The sequence below is a fragment of the Hyperoodon ampullatus genome (assembly GCF_949752795.1).
Source record: "Hyperoodon ampullatus genome assembly, chromosome: 5".
Taxonomy (NCBI): domain Eukaryota; kingdom Metazoa; phylum Chordata; class Mammalia; order Artiodactyla; family Ziphiidae; genus Hyperoodon; species Hyperoodon ampullatus.
The window spans coordinates 15,616,419-15,636,549 of record NC_136918.1 but is presented as its reverse complement, the minus strand read 5'-3'; the positions used below and the strand labels follow the sequence as shown (position 1 = coordinate 15,636,549).

Sequence of the window (20,131 nt, the reverse complement as noted above, 5' to 3'; positions counted from 1 at the left end):
TCCAGGAGGCCCGCTGGACAACCTGATTCCCTGGCCTCCCTCCTCGTCTGCAGCTCCTGGCTTGGGGAAGCTGCCCAAACACTTTGTCTGTGAGCTGTCGCTCTCTGTGTCTGCTGCTGCAAAAGGCAAAAGTTCAGGAGTGAAGCCTTTACCTTTTCCATGTCTGCTTCTTATACAACAAATGACGTGTAGGCTTAGAACTGAGTCCAGGGACCTTCCTGGCATCAAGCGTACTTGTGGGGCTTTGTAGACGTGACCAAGTGTGTTTGCTGGAGCAGGTCAGAGGGTGCATCAGTGTCCTGGGCAGCATTAAACAGAGAGTCTGGGTAGTCACCCCCTCTGCACACCCCATTCCCATGTTGACCGTTTACTTCACCAAGGATACAATCATTAAATCAAAAGAGTGTTCATATCTCAGATGCTGTGGAGTTTTGTTTTTCTTGGTGTTTTCTTTTATATTGAATAATAGCAGTGAAATGTTTCTGGTTACATATCTGCAGAGCTTGGTTATGTTCGATTGCCAAACACAGAAGAGAAAGCCAATTATCAAGGAAGAAAGAAAAAAAAGAGAGAAAGGAAAAGGAGAGGAAAAGAATGAAAAAGATAAATGTGGATTTCAATTTAAATTCTGACTCTCTTGGAAGGAAAAAAAAAGAAGGCTCTGCTTTAGGTTTTCTTTTTTTTTTTTTTTTTTTCTCCTGCTTTAGTTTTGATGCATTCCTGCTTCAATGGAGAAATCTTCTGTTTGGGTTATTCCTTTCTGTGGGGACTGGCAAAAGTCTAGAACTTGACTAGGTCTTTAGCCTTTTTGAGGCATTTAGTGGCAGTCTGCCCTTAACTGGTTTGGCCTCAGATACTGCATTTGAGATACTCTGCTTGTTTTCTTTTTTTTTTTTTTAACTGAACTATTCTCTCCCTAAAATGTTATGGAATATTATCCCAAGGAGTATTTTGTTCATTGCAAGTCTACATGTTTTCCTTCCTGTGCTCTCCTGAGGACCTCCTCTCTGTTTATCTCTGTCTTGGGCCTCTCTTGCCTCTTTGTCTTTGAGTAGCTAGAACCTCAACCATCGGTGAAGTTCATGAGATTCAACCTAAGAAAAGATTCAAAAACAGTCTGAAATGAAACGACTAGAGGGAACAGAGCGACAGGTTGGATCATGGGCACCTGGACTGAGTCAGGCAGGACACCTGGCTTCCAGGCCCTGGACCATTTTATGGTCTTGACCAAATTCACTGTTTCTCTGGGTATTGTTACCTCACCTTCACAAGGAGAAGTTGCACCAGGTAGGCTCTTAGTTTTGAGGATCTTGACTATATTTAAAGCCTTATTCGTTGTTTTTCAAATAATTTGGGGGTTACCTCCTTTCACTCCACCAAGAAAATATTTTGCATATTTGATGCATACATGACCGTGCTTTTTTTTTATTTTTTATTTTTTGGTGGTACGCGGGCCTCTCACTGCTGTGGCCTCTCCCATTGCAGAGCACAGGCTCTGGACGTGCAAGCTCAGTGGCCGTGGCTCACGGGCCCAGCCACTCCGTGGCATGTGGGATCTTCCCAGACCGGGGCACGAACCCGTGTCCCCTGCATCGGCAGGCGGACTCTCAACCACTGCGCCACCAGGGAAGCCATGACCGTGCTTTTGTTTTCTGTTTTTTACTTTCACATTTTTATGTTTTGCATAAATAATAAATGCACACAGAAAAACTTCAAACAGTGCAGAAGAGGAAAAGGAAGATCTCCTCCCATCCTTGACACCCCGTTTCCTCTCCAGAGGTACCCACTGTTGTGTATTTTTCTAGAGAGATTTGCTGTATATGTATTGATATAATATGAATGCCCACTGCCTCCATTTTTCTAGTTACAAATAGTGGCATGCTCTTACATGCATTTCTTTTCCTTGTTTTTTTTTTTTTTTCCCTCTTCTAAACATTGTTTCTTAGAGATTGTTCCATAGAAGGACCTACAGAGCTTCTTTATTCTTCAGAATAGCCACATAGAATTCCTCTGAATGAATGGATCATGACCTCTTATTGGTGGACACAGTTTTTGGTCTTTTGCTGTTATGGACAATGCTATGGTGAATATTCTCATATAGACTTCTCTGTTGGTGGGTGTGCTTTATTTTGAAAACAAAGCCACTGGCTAAGTTCTACTCTTTTCCAGTCACTACAGTTAATAGCTGGAGATGTTTAGTCTGAGTGTAGTCTGAATGGTCAAATCTAAATTAAATGGATGAAAGCAGCATGTCCACCATGCCTCCCCAATGGATGGTCGCTGTAAGGGCTGGTGTTTCAAAGGCTCGCAAGGGTGTGGTTTTGGAAGAGATCTTCTCCAAGTCTTAGACTCCCCCAGATAAGGATGCAGATGTCAATAAAACCTGCCAAGCAGTATCTGGACAGTGTGTGGAGTGGAGTCACAGGATCCTGTGTGAGTAGACTGACAATGCTGTCTTCCCAAGTTACGGCAGATAGTTCTGATCCAATTGATTTGTCATGTCAGTAAGTACCAGACCTGAGCCAGTTTTAATATTTTTCAAAGAATCTGAGTTATAAAAAATTAACATAACCTCTGAACTGCTAACAAAAAAACTTTAACATTTTTAAGCTTTTTCCTAACCTGGGGATTTCTGATATTGGAAATATTCAATTTACACATTTCTCTTATAGACACAATTGGGTTTTTTTTTTTTTTTTTTTTTTTTTGTCTATAGTAGTTACATCAGAAAAGTAGGAGCATACTTTTTCAGAAGGTTCAGAAATGACTGTGCCTGGAGATAATCACTATTCTTCCATCTAAGCTTCCATCTTCTGGCCTGAAAGAGGTCTTATGAATTAAACCCTTCTGGATATCTGGACTTTGTCTTACTTGAATTGGTATTTAAGAGAACTTTTCCCTGATGACACAGTGTGTGCCCCATCCCTGACCCTCCCACCCAGGCCTTCAAATAGAGATTGTGATTATGCTCCAACGAGCTGTAGAAATGAAGTACTTATTTCAGTTATTTTGGCATTGATCACAACTGTGCTTTTTTTCTGTTCTCAAACTGAGAACATAAGGAATGCCCAGCTGGTTTCAGTCATTCATCCCATCGTTTACTGAGTTTCCCTGTGTGCCAGGGATGGTGCCAAGAAATGAGAGTTCTTGGTGGTGGGCTTGATTCAGGAAGTGAAGCCCAAACTGTTTGGGCAGAATACTCCAGTACCTTACGTTGCCTTGAGTGACTTCCCTGGGAGTGAGCAGAGTTGTGCATCTGTCCAAACCTGCCTTGAGCCCTTCCTAACTGTAACCTGAGCAGCCTTTGTCCCAGGGCCCTGTTTTGAGTGCTTTGAGGGTCTGCTGTTTAAGTGGCACTTCCTTGCGATCAACTGAAGGGAAACTGTGTGTAGAGGGGTTGCCTCAGTTTCAGTGATCGTTCCTGGTCTTCAGTTTCAGGTGTGGCAGAGGGCGGCCAAGGACAGTTGAAAGGGCAGGTGGACGCAGTGTTGGGGGTCCCTGGTTTCACCTGATTCTAAGCAGAGCACGCCCCTCACCTCCCTGGGTTTCACAAAATAAAAAGCTGGACTAGATGCTTTCCAGGAATCCTTACAAAGCCTAACATTCTAGCGCTCCACAGCCAAGCATAAAACCCCACCTCATTTCTTCACACGTTCCTTGTGAGTTCCTGTGAAGGCAGGAGCTGTTGATCCAACTACAAACCCAGTGCCCAGCACACAGTGGGAATGTGATAAAGACTTGAGTGAGTTATAAGTAAATTTCAAAAAAAAAAAAAGTATTTTTACCCCACTTCTACTCCCATCCAGAGGAAGTTCCTGTCATGGAATTAATTCTTCCTGAAGGAAACCAGAAAATCTTCAGTGTTGGTATTTCCTTTTCTTTTTAAAAATTTTACTGGCGTAGAGTTGATTTACAATGTTGTGTTGGTTTCAGGTGTACAGCATAGTGATTCAGTTATACATATACATATATTCATTCTTTTTCAGATTCTTTTCCCATATAGGTCATTACAGAATATTGAGTAGAGTTCCCTGTGTTACACAGTAGGTCCTTGTTGATTCTCTATTTTATATATAGTAGTGTGTGTATGTTAATCCCAAACTCCCCCAGGTTTCGCCTTTCGTAACCATAAGTTTGTTTTCTAAGTCTGTGAGTCTGTTTCTGTTTTGTAACTGAGTTCATTTATATCATTTTTTAAATTAGATTCCACATATGAGTGATATTATATGATATTTGTCTTTGTCTGACTTACTTCACTTAGTATGATCATCTCTAGGTCCATCCATATTGCTGCAAATGGCATTATTTCATTCTTTTTTATGGCTGAGTAATAGTCCATTGTATATATGTACCACATCTTCTTTATCTGTTCCTCTGTCCACGGACATTTAGGTTGCTTCCCTGTCTTGGCTATTGTAAATAGTGCTGCAGTGAACATTGGTGTGCACATATCTTTTCGAGTTATGGTTTTCTCCAGATATATGGCCAGGGGTGGGATTGCTGGATGATATGGTAGTTCTATTTTTAGTTTTTTAAGGAACCTCCGTACTGTTCTGCATAGTGGTTGTACCAATTTACATTCCTACCAACAGTGTAGGAGGGTTCCCTGGTACTTTCTTTTCAATGTGTGTGTGTGTGTGTGTGTTTTCTACACATTCATTTAACACATAGTTGATTAGGCTAATTTAAAATTCATCTAAGAAAATTTAGTTATAAAATATGTTCCCTCATAATATCCATAACAAACTGAAGATCTGAAATGTTTTACTTCGAACTTTAACTAAAGTATGCCAATAATTTTATCTTTTAAAGGTAGTGATACCAAATATAGCAAAAATTGAGCGTTTTTTCCTCAGAAATGAAGTAAGTATATAAAATTACACATTGTTGCCTTTGGCCCTGACCTAAGAGCAAATAGACTGAAAAGCATGGTTTTCTTTATAGTAGGATATTACCCAGGCAGAAGTTAAGGAAATTTGACTGGTAAACTGTTTGGAGGAAAGCGAGCGCTTTTTAAGATGCATTTTTTGGCGGGAGGGTGTGGGAAGACACCAATTATAGAATTTATTAAAGGATTACAGATTTTTTTTTCTAAAGTGAAGTACTGCATGCCAAAATTTTAAATGTTGGTAAATGCAGACAAATAGAAAATCCGTAAAAGGTTTCAAACACTTCTTGTGGCTTTATCCAATCACAAACACTGTTAGCATTTTTATATAATTTCTTTCTCACAATAATTCTCACTAAATGATTCTCTAATTATTCACTAATAATTTCTCACTAAATAATTTCTTTGGGGCACCCTCTTTTAACAAAGCATGAATGGCGTCCTGCTTTTGTGTACATCCCTGATCTAGGTACTATGTTTTACATGTCACTCGTCAATTCACTCATCCATCCTAAATATTATTTTCTACCCACCATGTATCAACGATCACATGCCCTCCTTAGCCCTGCCATAAGCATGCAGGTTATCTGAGACCGTGCATACACACCCCCAGATGTCCTGGTGAAATGAGCTTTTAGGCTGTGTCAACTTGTGTGGAATTTACTTACGACCACTATGTTCTATGAAAGGTTTAAAATGTACTCTAGAACACAGGCAAGGTGTGAAATCAGGTTTTTAACCGGGCGCAAAAGCCATGACTAGGTGAGTCAGGAGAGGGGCCAGTATCTGAGCCTCCATGAATTGAATTAAGGTAATAATTACTTCAGTAATGATTAACAGGAAAGTGCTTTGGAAGGAATCTCAGGAATCTGTAGTGTAAAGCGCAAAGCATTCTGATGATCTCTTTTTGATAAGGTGCTGTGGTCCCTGGTCATTAACCCGCCTGTTCTTCCCTCCTGTAGTGATGAATCACCAGCACCAGCAGCAGATGGCACCCAGTTCCCTGAGCCAGCAGAGTCACCCTCCTCAGAACCCACCAGCAGGGCTCATGAGTATGCCCAATGCGCTGACCACGCAACAGCAGCAGCAGCAGAAACTTCGGCTTCAGAGGATCCAGATGGAGAGAGAGAGGATTAGGATGCGTCAAGAGGAGCTCATGAGGCAGGTACGGCCTTCGGTGGGACCTGGTGGAGGCTTTGTGGCCTTTGGTGGCAAGGCTAGTGGGTAGGTATCTACTTGCCATCAGAGTAAATACATCTTTCTCCAGAAGCATTAAAAGCCCAAAGCGCTGCTTCAAACTTCCAACATCTATTTGCACTGTCTTGAGAGCCAAACGTATATGAGTACAAGGACCAGCTGTATCAGCATGGCTGCCTTTGGCTTTCACTGCCAGTCACTAGAAAGAGAGAAAGAATATGTTCCAGTTATTTATTACTGTGTAATACATTATCGCAAAACTCAGTGGCTTAAAACAATAGCCATTGTATTATATCACGCCATGTCGTGGGCAGGAATTGCGGCAGGGCTCAGCTGGACTGTTCTTGTGCTGTGCGTGATTTTGGCTGAGGTCCCTTAGCGGTGGTCGACCGGTGGGTGGGCTGGCCTGGAGGGTCCAAGGTGGGTTTACTCAAGTGTGTGGCACCGTGGAAAGGGCTGCTGGAAGACTGAGCATAGCTAGGACTAAAAGCTGGAGGATTTGCCCACGGCATCTCTAGCTTGGCAATCTCAGAGCAGTGGGACGTATTACATAGCAGCTTGGGTCTCCCCAAGAGAATGTTCTGCGAGACAGGAATTGAAAGCTGCCAGGGTCTTGGGGCCTGGCTCTGGAAGCTGCCACAGAGTCGGTTCTTCCATATTCTCTTGGACAGAGCAGTCACAGCACACCCCTCAACCCCCAGTTAGAGCAGATAGCAGAGGGGATGTTCCACGGAAGAAATGACAAAGAATCTGCAGCCATCTTTGATCCATCGTGGAGCATGAGAAAAAGAAAATTGAGGGAGCATGAGAAAGGAAAATGTTTGCATACAGACTCTGATAGAGTGATCTGCAAACCCCCTGGGCTTTGATCAGGCACCTTTGTGCCATTTCCTCATTCAGTCAGTCAGTCAACAGACTGTGTGTCCTCTGTGAGTCGGGCTCAGGGCCTCACTTCAAAAAATAAAGAAAAGAAAATCCCTGAAGGAGCCCACAGCTTTCTCCCTGCTTCAGTGGCTTGGTCTGTACAAGAGCAGAATTCTCTTCTGTGTTGCTAAACTAATGTAGCACATGCTTTCAGGTCTCATAAATTTTGCTGGCTGCATTTTGGGGAGGAAGGCTTCAGTTTATTGTTTTAATTCTTCAGACGTTGCTTTATGACTCACATGAAGCAAGATACATGGGTAGCTTCCTTTCCATGTGGACGGAAATGAATAGTTTTAACTGTTCCAGAAAGCTTTCTTACAGGGGGCTGGGGCTATTAGGGTAAACACTAGTTTTTCTTTTAGTTATATCTGATACTTTCAAAAATATACATTGACTGCCACAGGTAAATAATGTATTTCTCATCAAATAAATTCTAAAATATAAAGTATCTACACTGTGTGAAGTTTAAAAAACATGATGAATTAAAAGAATTCCTTATACATAGCCTTTGAAAATGTGGGAAATGAATATAAATTGTGCTTTGTTGTTCTGTTGATCTATCCTCTAAATTTGAGGAATACAACTTTGTAATATAACCATCGTTGTGCTTTTTTTACCCTGAGGATTTATGTCTGAACTTTCACGGTTATTTCAGGGTAGCATTTGTTTATACTGTTTTTAGATATACAGTATCATGTTTCTTAGCAGGAAATGATTGTATTATGGTTTTCTGTCTTTGGGTAATAATTCTATTTGGAATAATTTATCTATTTTCTAATATAGAGTAATATAAATAGTATTATAGTAGCATTTATAAGTTTTAATGTTTTTTCTTCCCCCGCAAAGAATGACTTGTGTCTCAGTCTCTGCCTCGGTCTGTGTTTCTCTTTCTCCTACCCAACCTCCTCCTTTCCCACAGAAAGTATTTCTGAAAAGGGGTGGAGAAAAGTGCCCCAAATTGTTTCCTTTATTCCAACCATAGGTGCCTTTGAACCAGAACGTTAGTATTGATGGTTCATATTACAGAAATACCAACCAAGTTCCTTAAATGCTGATCCCTAGAGGCTGTGGAACTTGGAGTATTTTGCTGCATGACAGTGTCGACTCCACTGTACAGGACCTCGGGGAGGAACGCTGTCCAGATTTGCTCCCAGAGGCTCCTGTAGTTCAGCTTTGAACGTGCGAGCGTGTACGTGTGTGTGTGTGTGTGTGTGTGTGTGGTCAGAGGAGGAGAAGATGGAATGGATTGTTCTGATGTCTTTTTATCTTTATTATGGATACAGGAAAAAAGGTCTAAAGAGACTTTTTAAAGTCGTGGCAGACGTGTTCCCCATCCAGAAGCAGCCTGATCCTCAGGGTCCAAGATATTATTTCAGGCCATACAGTAAATGGTGTTGGAGTGTTTGATGACAGTGGCATTTGCCAAGAGGTCTGATTGTTCAGGTGTGGATTAGTGGATTATGTGTATCACCTTTGTGGGGTTTTTTTTTTTTTTACCTCTTTCTTTTGGTGCTTTGCACTTAAGCCTCACTATTTGCACTTAAGCCAGGGTGGGGCAGGGAAATGGACTGGAAGTAAAAGTGATATTTGGCTTACCTGTTTAGCTGCCTTCCAGCACCTGGTAGGAAGGTAGAGGAATGGAGGCAGGGGTGGTCCTGATGAGCTCTGAAGATTGTCTGTTCCATTTGTTCTTTCTGTCCCACTCCCTGTTCTACGTAATCAACAACTTCCTGAATATCCTTTGCTTTCTGGGCACTTTGTAATTCCCCTGGCCTTCCTCTAGTTTGCAGGAGGGCCCTAGCTGTCCAGCCTGTCTTCTTGAAGTCCCTGCCCAGCAGGCAGGCCCTGACCTTTCTATCAGGGGAGAATTTCTGGGAGAGAGAGGCCCCTTCCTAGGCTCCATCTCTATGATAGGAAAGGAGGTTGGTAAATTTTAATAAGTAGAATGAATTTGTTCCTAATTCTTGGGAAGTCATCAGTACTCTGTATATTTTTATCATGGTTCAATATATGATAAATGTGAAAGGTCCTTATAAGTTATAGGCCATGTAAATATTGTTTTACTTTTCCTTTTTCCTCTTCTTCTTTTTTCTGTTTCTGTGCCATTGTTCCTCTAGGCATGTAGTCTGATGTTGTGCTGTGGAGAAAACAATTCCTCGGTTCTTGTTCCACAGTCTGACGTACACCTCACAATGCCAAGGGCTCAGATGTTAACTTGTCCCTGAAATCATGCCAGAGGTATTAACAAATGAAGTTGAGGAAAGTCTGATTACAGATCTGAAGGGAACTTCCATTCTTTCAGGATGGAAAATTATTCTTTTTCCATTCCTTCTTTTATCTCTTCATTTGTTTGTTCACCTAACATTTATGTTGTGGGAAATAAGAAAAAGATAAGTGCGACATGGCTGCCTTCAGATAACTTACATTTTAGCAAAGGAGACAAAATGATGAACTCTAATCCAGATTGGTGGCCAGAAGGATAAATTCAAACCATTCCCTACTTCGTGGGGTCCCAGCGGCTGCCATCTTACACTTTCATAGCTGGAGCAGGGACCAGATGCACCAGAGCCCAGAGTTCTGTGAAAATGAGCATAAAATGCTTCTTTCTTTCTTTTCCTTGTTCCTACAGGCCCACAGGTTGTGGAATAGCTACAGAACTCGGATCAAAGGGCCGGTGAGGTTTGGTATCTCCCCTGATTAGGAATCTTTTGAAGTAGGAGAGTTTTGTTAAAAATGATCCCTACAATTTAGCATTGGCTGCTGTAGCAACAGAGTTGAACTGCTTGTATCTGATAATTGATGAATTATCTCAGAATGTGGCAGGTGCTCCAAGGGCAGGGGTGCCACGAGCCCAAAGGGATCCCAGCCAGGTCTGCAGTACATGGCCTTATTAGGAAAGTGGAACTTTCTTTGCTTTCAGCGTCTATCGCAGACATTATGGAGGGTGAATTCTCATGAAAGACATTCTCCAATGTCTGTGATAATGAGTTTTATTTTTGCTAAGTTTTCCAAAAAGCCGTGAAGCAGTTTCAGGCTCATCTAAGAAACGGCAACCCTAGAAAAGAAAGCAATTCTCAGTTGTAGATGTACTTCCTGCTACCTTCATATTAAAAAAAAATTTAGAATTCAGTTTATGAAGTTTTTTTAAGTAAAAAAATAGTTTTTAACTTTAAAAAGTATAATTTAGTAGTTTTTTTTGTTTGTTTTCTCTGACTGAGATGAGAGAAAGCATTTTACCAACTGAAAGAATCCAGACTCAAAAGACTTCGTAATGGGACTTCCCTGGCGGTCCAGTGGTTACACTCTGTGCTTCCACTTCAGGGGGCACCGTTTCGATCCCTGGTCGGGGGACTAAGATCCCGCATGCCTCGCACTGCAGCCAAAAAGAAAAAGGAAAAAGAAAAAAGACTTCACAATGTATGATTCCATTTATATGACATTCTGGAAAGGTCAAAACTATAGGGACAGAGAACAGATGAGTGGTTGCTACAGTTAAGGATCGGGGAGGGGCTGCTTCCACAGGAGAGGCACAGGAGGGGGTTTGGGGGGGATGGCACAGTTCTGTGTCTTGCTTGCAGGCTGTTTCACAACTGTATTATGTATTTGTCAAAACTTAGAACTGTACAGTTTCACAGAGTGAATTCGACTCTAAATAAAGATAATAATAAAGTAAAAGTGTCGCACAGAAAAGACAAAACACATTCATTGTAGTAAATGTTTAAAATAATCAAAACCAAGAAAGAACGTAACCATCACTTTATACTCTTACCTAAAGAGAGCAGCTATGATGTTGGTGATTTCTCTCCAGTCTTTGTATGTATCCATGTGTATTTTGTTTTTTAAAACAAAATTGGTAGTAGAGAATACTACTGTATGTTATCTCTTTTTCTTAATATATTGGGAAGTCATTTATTTATTCTGTATCAGCCATGGAAGTTGTGCTGTGAGTTTGGACATATCTATTCTAAGCTGCCTGGTATCCTTTCTACAACGGTTCTGGACATAAATTTTTAAAATACTATGAGCCACACATGCCCACAAGAGTATAGACTATTCTGCTGTTACAGCTTAAAAACCAACACAATATTTGCTCAGTATCATAAAGGGCATGTTTACAACTTTACCGGAGGAAATGGAAAATTTGAGTAACTCGTAAGAAATTGAGAAACAGGCTTCGCAGTCCCTATTTACCCCTCTGAAAGAACAATTCCTTGACATAAAAACAGACTCTTGGCTTTATCTGAGGAGAGTATTTTGTTGTATTATTCATTTAAATATGAAGCTGGGGGACCTTCTGCCTCAAAGAGGATTTTAACCTCGAGGACTTCCCGTCAGCCCCCAGGGCCTGGAAGAGTCTTAAGTGAAGAAGTCTTCGCTCCCTCTGCGTTGTTGGGAAATGGTTATTATTCCCAGGCAGACTCAGCACTGCTTTTACCTCCATCCTTCCCTTAATTGAGGCTCAGTGGACAGGAGAAAGCAGCTTGTCAAACAAAAATGCTGACTAAGCCCGGCCTCTGGTTGCCAGGGCAACAGGGACGAGGGGAGAGGGCTTGGGCAGGAGGCCTCAGAATTCTTTTGGCAGGTCGCACAGATTTTTGTTGGGCTTGACAGCCACTACCGGGTCTGGCTGGCCAGCTGGCCGGCCTCTGGCAGCCATTCCTGACCGAGGGCCCGGGGGAGGGACACACCCGGCTGTGAGCAGCACTGGTCCAGGGAAGGTTCTGAGGTCTGTTTTTTGTCATGTGAAGAATAGCTATTTAGAGACGTTAAAAAGTGTCATATCATAGCCTAAGTAGTGGCTGCTTCATAGAGTCTTGCCTTCAGCACATGGGGCTATAATTTCTTTTTAGAAAAGCATTTCAGAGAATTAGGTTTCAGGATTGACTGCAACATCAGAGGTTATGTTGTCCACCCAGGGTGTGATCCCTGTAGAGTAACCTGGCTGTCTACGTTCATTCATTCATTTGTCCAACATGCTCTAGGCACTAAATGCACAGCAGTGAACGAATAGGCTTGGTCCCTACCCTCAAAGGGCTTCCATTCTAACTGCTGTCAGTGTTCTATTTGCCTACAAGTCCCAGAAATAATCCATTTTCTGAAAAATACCAATTCTTTTAAAAGGGACCCTTTTGAAAGATATTATAAATCAAACACATTTAAATTATTTATTTATTTATTTATTTTTAAATATTTATTTTTTATACAGTTTTAAAAAATTTTTTATTGAAATACAGTTGATTTACAATGTTGTGTTAGTTTCAGGTATACAGCAAAGTGTTCAGTTATACATATATATATATATATATTCTTTTTTAGATTCTTTTCTATTATAGGTTATTACAATTTTTAAATTCATTTTGAAAGGTTTCTTCATTTACAGTTATTACAGAATACTGGCTATATTCCCCATGTTGTACGATCCATCCTTGAGCCTCTCTTATTCCCAATAGCTTGTACCTCCCACTCCTCATCCGTGTATTCCCCCAACCTCTGTACTGGTAACCATTACTTTGTTCTCTATACCTGTGAGTCTGCCTCTCTTTTGCTGTATTCACTATTTGTTGTATTTTTTTTGCGGTACGAGGGCCTCTCACTGTTGTGGCCTCTCCCGTTGCGGAGCACAGGCTCCGGATGCGCAGGCTCAGCAGCCATGGCTCACGGGCCCAGCCACTCCGTGGCATGTGGGATCTTCCCACACCGGGGCACAAACCCGTGTCCCCTGCATCGGCAGGCGGACTCTCAACCACTGCGCCACCAGGGAAGCCCTGTTGTATTTTTTTTAGATTCCACATGTAAGTGATATTGTACATTATTTGTCTTTCTCTGTCTTATTTCACTTAGCATAACACCCTCCAAGTCCATCCATGCTGCTGCAAATGGCAAAATTTTGTTCTTTTTTGTGGCTGAGTAGTACAAACACATTTTTTTTAAATGGAGGCTCACCAGGTTTGCACAAATGCAAAGCAGTTTCATAGTTCGGATCTTGATAAGATCAGAGGTACGAAGAAATATTCCATCTCGAAATCCATTCAGCTATTTTTCTTAAGTAAAGAGGAGACTATCTAAATTATATAATGTTTTCCTTAATTCGATTCTAAAGGATAACAGAGATTATGGAGCAACACAAGATTGCTATATACATCCTGAATTAAAAGAGCATCAAACAGGCCATGGATAATAATTATGGACTCAACAAATGTCTTCCCCGAAGTGTCAGAGTTTCGACAGTCTGAGTCTGGCAGCTGAGCTTGTGTGATGAGGTATTTCCAAAAGGGAGGCTCCAGGAAATGTGACAGTGAATTTCTAGAATCCCTTAGCACAGAGTTAAAAAGAAATTTACACTGGGCATTTTTTTTTTTTTTCCTTATGAAGACGGTAAATAATTCAGTATTCTGCCTCTGAAGTCCAGGGAGGTTTCGGCAGAGAGAGAAACTTCTCTGCACCAGAATAACTGTTTTAATGTTAAGATGTCAAAATATTGTCTTTTTTTTTTTTTGTCTTTCATTTGTTTCTACTCACCCCACCCTTTCTAATTAAAACAATACAATCTTCCATTTTTGTAGTATCCCTGGCCACACACACCTAAATCAAGCAGGCACCCTCAGAAGAGGTTATTGTCTTTCCTTTCTCTTTGAAATACATTCCAAGGAGGGCCAGGGCTGGCTGGCGGGAGGCGCTCCCTTAGCCCGGGATGGACAGGGCTGCAGGATGCTTTCAACTGCTGTTGACTTTCTCACCTCCTCTCTTGATTTATTCCACAGGCAGGCTGCAGGCCAGTGGGGAGCTGGAAGGAAAGGAGGTTTGAAGTTTGCTTCCAGGGACACCTTCCTCTTACAGATGGGCCTTTGTCTTTCACACCCCTCCAGCTATTTGACACACCACCCGCTCCCCCAGCCAGTAGGAGAGGGTACTTTTAAACCCGCATGTAGTTATTCGTTTTAGGGAGCTAGATGGAAGACCACAAACTCTGAAAGAGATTCTCAAGCCTTTATTTTGCAACAGTCTTTCCCCCCCCAGCTTGGATGTAGAGAAAAAATAAAGTTGTGGTGGAGCAGGGTAGGGGTGAGGTTACCAGGGGCAGCTTTCCAGATCTTTCTGAAATTGGCCTTTAAAATCTGAACTTATAACTTTGCTGGATGTGCTTGTGAATTCCCAGGACACTAGCTCCACCCTTATACGTTGAAAAGGATCACAGACTATGTCCAGTTCCATCTCTTTTCCAATTCAGAGAGGGAAACTGTGTTCAGGACAGTGAAACAGGCCACTTCATTAAATCCTCTAAACTGCCTGAAGGAGGGGGGTTGGTATTTCTGTTTTATAGCTGGGAAAACAAGCTCAGAGAAATGAAATAACATGCCCAAGTCCCATAGCCAGTAGGTGAAAGGGCTGAAAATTTGAGGTCTGCCGACCTCAATCTTTGGCTTTCCTCTCTTTGCCACTGTCTGTGTAGTGGCTATGACAACAGACTCTGGGGCCAGATCCTGGGAAAGTGGCTTAGTCTCTCTGTGCCTCAGTGTCCTCATCCATAAAATGGAGACAGTTGGGTTGTCATGAGGATGAAATGAGATATAGTATGTTAAAGCACTTAGGACAGTGCTTCACAAGTAGTAAGTGATACGCAAGTATTAGCTAACATCTCCACCTCCTAAAACCTTTAACGCCATGAGTAAGTAGCTCATTCTAGTGACTGCCTCACTGTGCCAGGTTCTTGATAATATGTTTTTTAACCTTTATAACAGCCCAGCAAGATAAATCTTATGTCTTTTTTTTTTTCGTTTTCTTCAGATGAACAAACTGAAAGGTTAAAAATGTACTCCGAAATGTTATAGCTAGGGAGTAGCTCAGCTAGGATTTGAGCTTTCATCATTATGAATCCAAGGACACTTTTTCTCCTGTGCCAAGCCCTGGTCATATCCAGTAGTATTTAACCCTCAACAACTGCTTGAAAATTCCAGTGGCCAGTAGCCCAGAGAATTGAGAAGCAGCCAGTTCTATCACTGAACGAACTACTAACTACAAAACCCTCCATCAGATCTGCCTCCAGTCTGGGGTAGAAGGAATCTTCCTTCTTCCATGTGGCAGTCAATAATAGTTTGAGAGCCATGGTGTGTCACAAGTCTCTCTTAAACAGTCCCCTTGCTTCTTCGTAGGACATGACACTCTAACCGCTCCCTATCCTGATTTTTCTCCTCTGGTCACTCTTTGTAAAGATCGTGACAAAGTGTAGAACAGCCTTGCACGTGGAGATTGGTAGGTCTAGAGAAGGAGTGCAGGTGACTTGAGTTGGAAAGAAGGTTTGGAGCATGTAGATATCGGGGAGATGGACCCCACGAGGCTTGGCCCTTCTGCATCACTTGCTGTTGGAGTCTGTCTCCCCCTCTAGAATCCTTGAAGAGGCAGGACACTGTCTGTATTTTTCATTGCTGTATCCCTGTTGCCGAGAACAGTACCTGGCACCTGGTAGTCTCCATAGTATTTTTAAAAAATAAATACAGGAGCAAATGAATGGATTGTTGTGGGGACTGAGGGAGACAGTTGACTGAGATTTGGAGCTGGGAGAAGGGGTGACGGCATTCGGAGAAAGCTTGACGTCAGCAGGAAGAGCTGCTTTGGGGCCGGGTGGGGAGTGTACTGTGAGACATGGAGTTTCAGACCCCAGCTGGATGCGTTGTTTTGGACTTCAGGGGTGGAAAGGGGCAGGCAGTGGTTTGCTGTGGTTGTGGTTGTCAGGGAAGGCATCCTGGGAAAGGTGATGTAACAGAACCCCTAAGGGTGGGGGGGTATGTCTTGATGAAGAGGGACCCAAAGTACCGAGGACTTCAGGAAACTGAAGACTTGTTTGGGAGGATAAGGTGGGTGGGAAGGGAAGGGACACTGGGACAGGATCTTGCTGAACTGGAGTGGAGGTGGGAGATGAGACAGACCAAGGGGCTCAGGTGTGCCTCCAGCTTAGCATTTGTTATCCTGCCTGCATTGGGGGGAGCTGGGGAGGAAGCACAGGGTTAGGGCAGCTGCACTGCCAGCTCTGAGTTGGAAACCTGAGTCTTGTCCTAGACCAGCCTTGTTCAACTGTCCCCCTGTTTCCACGTCAGTTCAGGGGGTGCAGGGTCCATCCCTGGTTGGGGAAGTTCCGCATGCCACGCAGTGTGGCAAAAAAAAAAAAAAAAAAATTAAATATGGAACTATTATATTATAAAATATAATTGAGTGAAATGAAACTTCTCACCATTCTCCACTTATATTAAAAATCAATTTTATGGGGCTTCCCTGGTGGCGCAGTGGTTGAGAGTCTGCCTGCTGATGCAGGGGACACGAGTTCATGCCCCGGTCCGGGGAGATCCCACATGCCGCGGAGCGGCTGGGCCCGTGAGCCATGGCTGCTGAGCCTGCGCGTCCGGAGCCTGTGCTCCGGGAGAGGCCACAGCAGTGAGAGGCCCGCGAACTGCAAAAAAAAAAAAAAAAAAAAAAATCAATTTTATGCTATACAGAAAGGTTTACAAACCTCTCCTTGGTAAAATAAAAAAAAAGTTATATTCTTAGCCTTGCAGACTCATGATGAATTTCACATTTGGTGTAATCCTTCCAAGTTGAAAGTTGACCAGGAAAGGGTGTCAGACCACTCAAAGTGGATCAGTTCCATGTGGTAGTGTGACTTTTAAGATTGTTTATTTTTGTTTTTGCTTTTGTTTTGTTTTCTGGGATTGGAATGCAGAACATAAGACGATAATAATACTTAGTTAACATTTATTAAGTGATCTCGTGTGCCAGCACTGCTCTAAGTACCCTATATGTGTTACCTCATTTTATCACCACAGCTGCCCTGTTGGGTGGATGCTATTATTATCCTCACTTTACCAATGAGGAACAAAGAAACTAGATAACTGGCTGGGAGATGGCATGGCCAGGGTTCCAATCCAAGCATCTGGCCCTGGAATCCCTGCTCCTGACCACTCTGCCCGCCTGCTCATCTTCTGTGGTGGGAGCAGGAAAAACACCATGGGGTCATTTCATTAGGATGGAGTTTGAGCCTGGCTAGTTGGGACCTATACAGTAGACTGTTGTTTTACTCATGCTTGTGGTTGAAGAAGAGAATTGAATGATCTTAGTTAATTTTTCCTTTTATTATTAATTATACTTTAAAATATTTCCATTTGAATTCCAGCAATATTTTTCATTTCTTCATTGAGTGAATATTTATTCAAGTGCCCACTATATGCCTGGGTTGTTATACACAGTGGGGATACAGAAGTGAACATGACAAATAAGATCCCTTTCCTCTCTTTACATTCTGAAGAGAAAGACAGTACATATATAAGTTGCCATCAAGAACACTGAATGGAATCTCTGACGAGATGGCATCTGTTGAGACAGACATCAATGTGGGAGTGAACTTCAGGAAGATGTGAGGAGAGTGTTCCAAGCAGAACGGAACAATGGAGCAGATGCCGGAAGTGGGAGGAGCAGGTGCCGGAAATGGGAGGAGCAGTGGGAAGGGAGTGAAGGAGTGAGGGCGTCCTGTCCGAGACAATGGAGGAGACATGGACAGGGCTGTCAGGCAGGCTTTGTGGGCCACCGTCCAGGTGGGATAGGGAGCAGGTGGGTTTAGAGCCGGGGCCAACATAACCTTCACAGTAGCTGCTGTGACTTAAGAATAATCTTAGAATAATCTCGAAGAAAGTGTTGCCCCCTCGGAAAACTTTCTGACTCAGACTGGCCTAATTTATATTGCAAAGTTAGTTTTCAGGTATATTCAACACCTTTTCTGTATTCTCTCTCCCAAGTTAGTCATTCCGAGGCGAAAATGATAGTGCGAGCCCCCTACAGGCAGAACAGAGCATTGCCTCTTATGATGCCGTGGGGGTCAAGTCCTCAAAGTAGTTAGGGAAACATCGATGCTGAGGAATGGAACTAAAGTTATCTCTCATTTTAAATAGAGGGGACAGATGTGAAATAGCACCATGAAACATTTTCCCTGATATATAATAGTATAGGTTCTTCCAGCTTTGGTTATTATAAATAGTTCTTTTGAATTTCATGTATATATTTAGCCACACACAAGCATTCTTTTAAAATGCATATTGTATCTATTTGACCTATTCCGAGAGTAATTTAAATGAAGAGGGAAGCTTAAAATATCAGAAACTAGATATTTTTCTTATAATTTAAACATTTTATTTTCATATGATATATCATTAGAGATGACAAATAATTCATATATCATTGTAGCTATATATTTTTTCCCCAGTGAAGTTCCAGCAATGATTCTTATTATATTTAAATGCAGACCACCTGGAAACTGCAAATTCAACTAGTGTTCTTAAGATATATGGTGATAAAATTGTGTCACATGTAAAGAAATGCGGCAGTCTCTTCAAGCTGTATGTTTAAATGGGTATCCATTTAGGGGTACACTCCACATTTATTCAGAAAGTTTGGAGAATTGGAATATTCTAGTTACAGTTGATTTTTTGGATAATGAAGGTTATTGCCCAAAGGATCTTTGCATTTACAGTTTATAAAGGACTAGAAATTACATCATTGACTAGCTGTTTTCAGACTGTGGTTTGTGTGTATGAGTCTGTTTGAAAGGTTGGTGGCCTCTGTGCTCTTCACACCAGGTCCAATCCCTGTTATTCTTGTGTGTGAGGCCTCCAGGTAAGCTTTGGTTGGAAGATAAGATTTCTAATGCACACTGCCTACCACATAAAAACAACTATAGGAAATAATTCAGTTTTTCTAGATTTAGACAGAAGGTACTTCCAAGATTGAGATGAAAATCCCCCTTAAAAAAAAAAAACAACTCCATTTTTTGGTTTGCTTTTTACAGATTACTGAATAAAATTTGTTAGTTAAGTATTTGATTATTTGCAATCCAAATGAACAGAGGTGAACCAAGAGCCCTGTCTAGACAGGGTATTTATTTCAGTATAAGTTAACAATACAGTTTCTTATCAATCAGGTCTTCATGGTTTATAAGAGTTATGCTACCATAACTCTTCGGAACAGTATAATGAACTCTAGTAACCGAAAGTTTTTATGGCCGATGATTTCACTAGACTTGTCTAGACAGCAGTTACTCTCTAAAATCATTGTGTGTCGGGGCTGGAAAGGATCTAACACAGACACTGTAACTTAGATGGTCTAAATATTCTGTTTGCCATTGTAGCCATGGTTTTGGGGTTTGAGGGATGGTGAGACCAGTGATTCAGCCTGAGTAGTGGGAAACCGGTAGGCATAAATATGCGACGGGCCTAACTTTGGTTTTGGATGCATGTATAAATATATAAAAGTATTATTCTCTGGAAACAGCAGCAAATTTGAAAGGAATTTGATGTCTGGTCATGTTTGTCAAAATGGGAGAGACTCCCTAGAGGTTATATCTAGAGAAAGTAATTGCAGTCAGATTTGTAACCTTTTGAATTGACTCTCCTTGGCAAAGTAATGCTAGCTTAAAAAAATGCTAGTGTTTTAATTTTTGCTAATGAAATCCATGTGCTATCGAGTAGTTAATCGTCAGTGGGATTTGGATTGGATCTGCATGGTTCCCCAAACTTCAGCCATTTTAGTCAACAAAATAATTAGTAAAATAGAAAAACTGATTGACTAACAAGCTTTTAAACTGGTTGTTCTGCTCTCCTGGTTATTGATATAAAACTGCCAGATGTGACTTAATGCAGAGCCAGAACTCTGTAATCCCACTGCTTTACTGGCCTATAAGTGGCAAAGACTAGAATGTACCTGCTAGTCCAGAGTACAACTGCTTTGATTGACTTAGATTTGGTCTGAGCACCTGGGGTAAAAATAGCCTTGTCTCTGAGAACATGTCTTGAGAGGCCCTTATATGATTTGGTTTTTTGTATTTGTTTTTTTTTTTTTTGGCAGGGGGGTACGTGGGCCTCTCACTGTTGTGGCCTCTCCTGTTGCGGAGCACAGGCTCCGGATGCGCAGGCTCAGCGGCCATGGCTCACGGGCCCAGCCGCTCCGCGGCATGTGGGATCTTCCCGGACTGGGGCACGAACCCGTGTCCCCTGCATTGGCAGGCAGACTCTCAACCACTGCGCCACCAGGGAAGCCCTGATTTGGGTATTTTAAGCAATTGGATGGGTTAGATAGTTGTTATGT

General features: G+C 42.0%; 1 protein-coding gene across 1 annotated transcript in view; it reads left to right on the top strand.

The window, feature by feature from the left end:
• Nucleotides 1–20,131, top strand: part of WWTR1 (WW domain containing transcription regulator 1) — a 49,566-nt gene that overhangs the window by 21,577 nt on the left and 7,858 nt on the right. Inside the window, exon 2 of the mRNA XM_079704452.1 lies at nt 5,851–6,053. Within this exon, the coding sequence (XP_079560578.1) occupies nt 5,851–6,053 (203 nt within the window). The remainder of the gene's footprint in view (nt 1–5,850; nt 6,054–20,131) is intronic.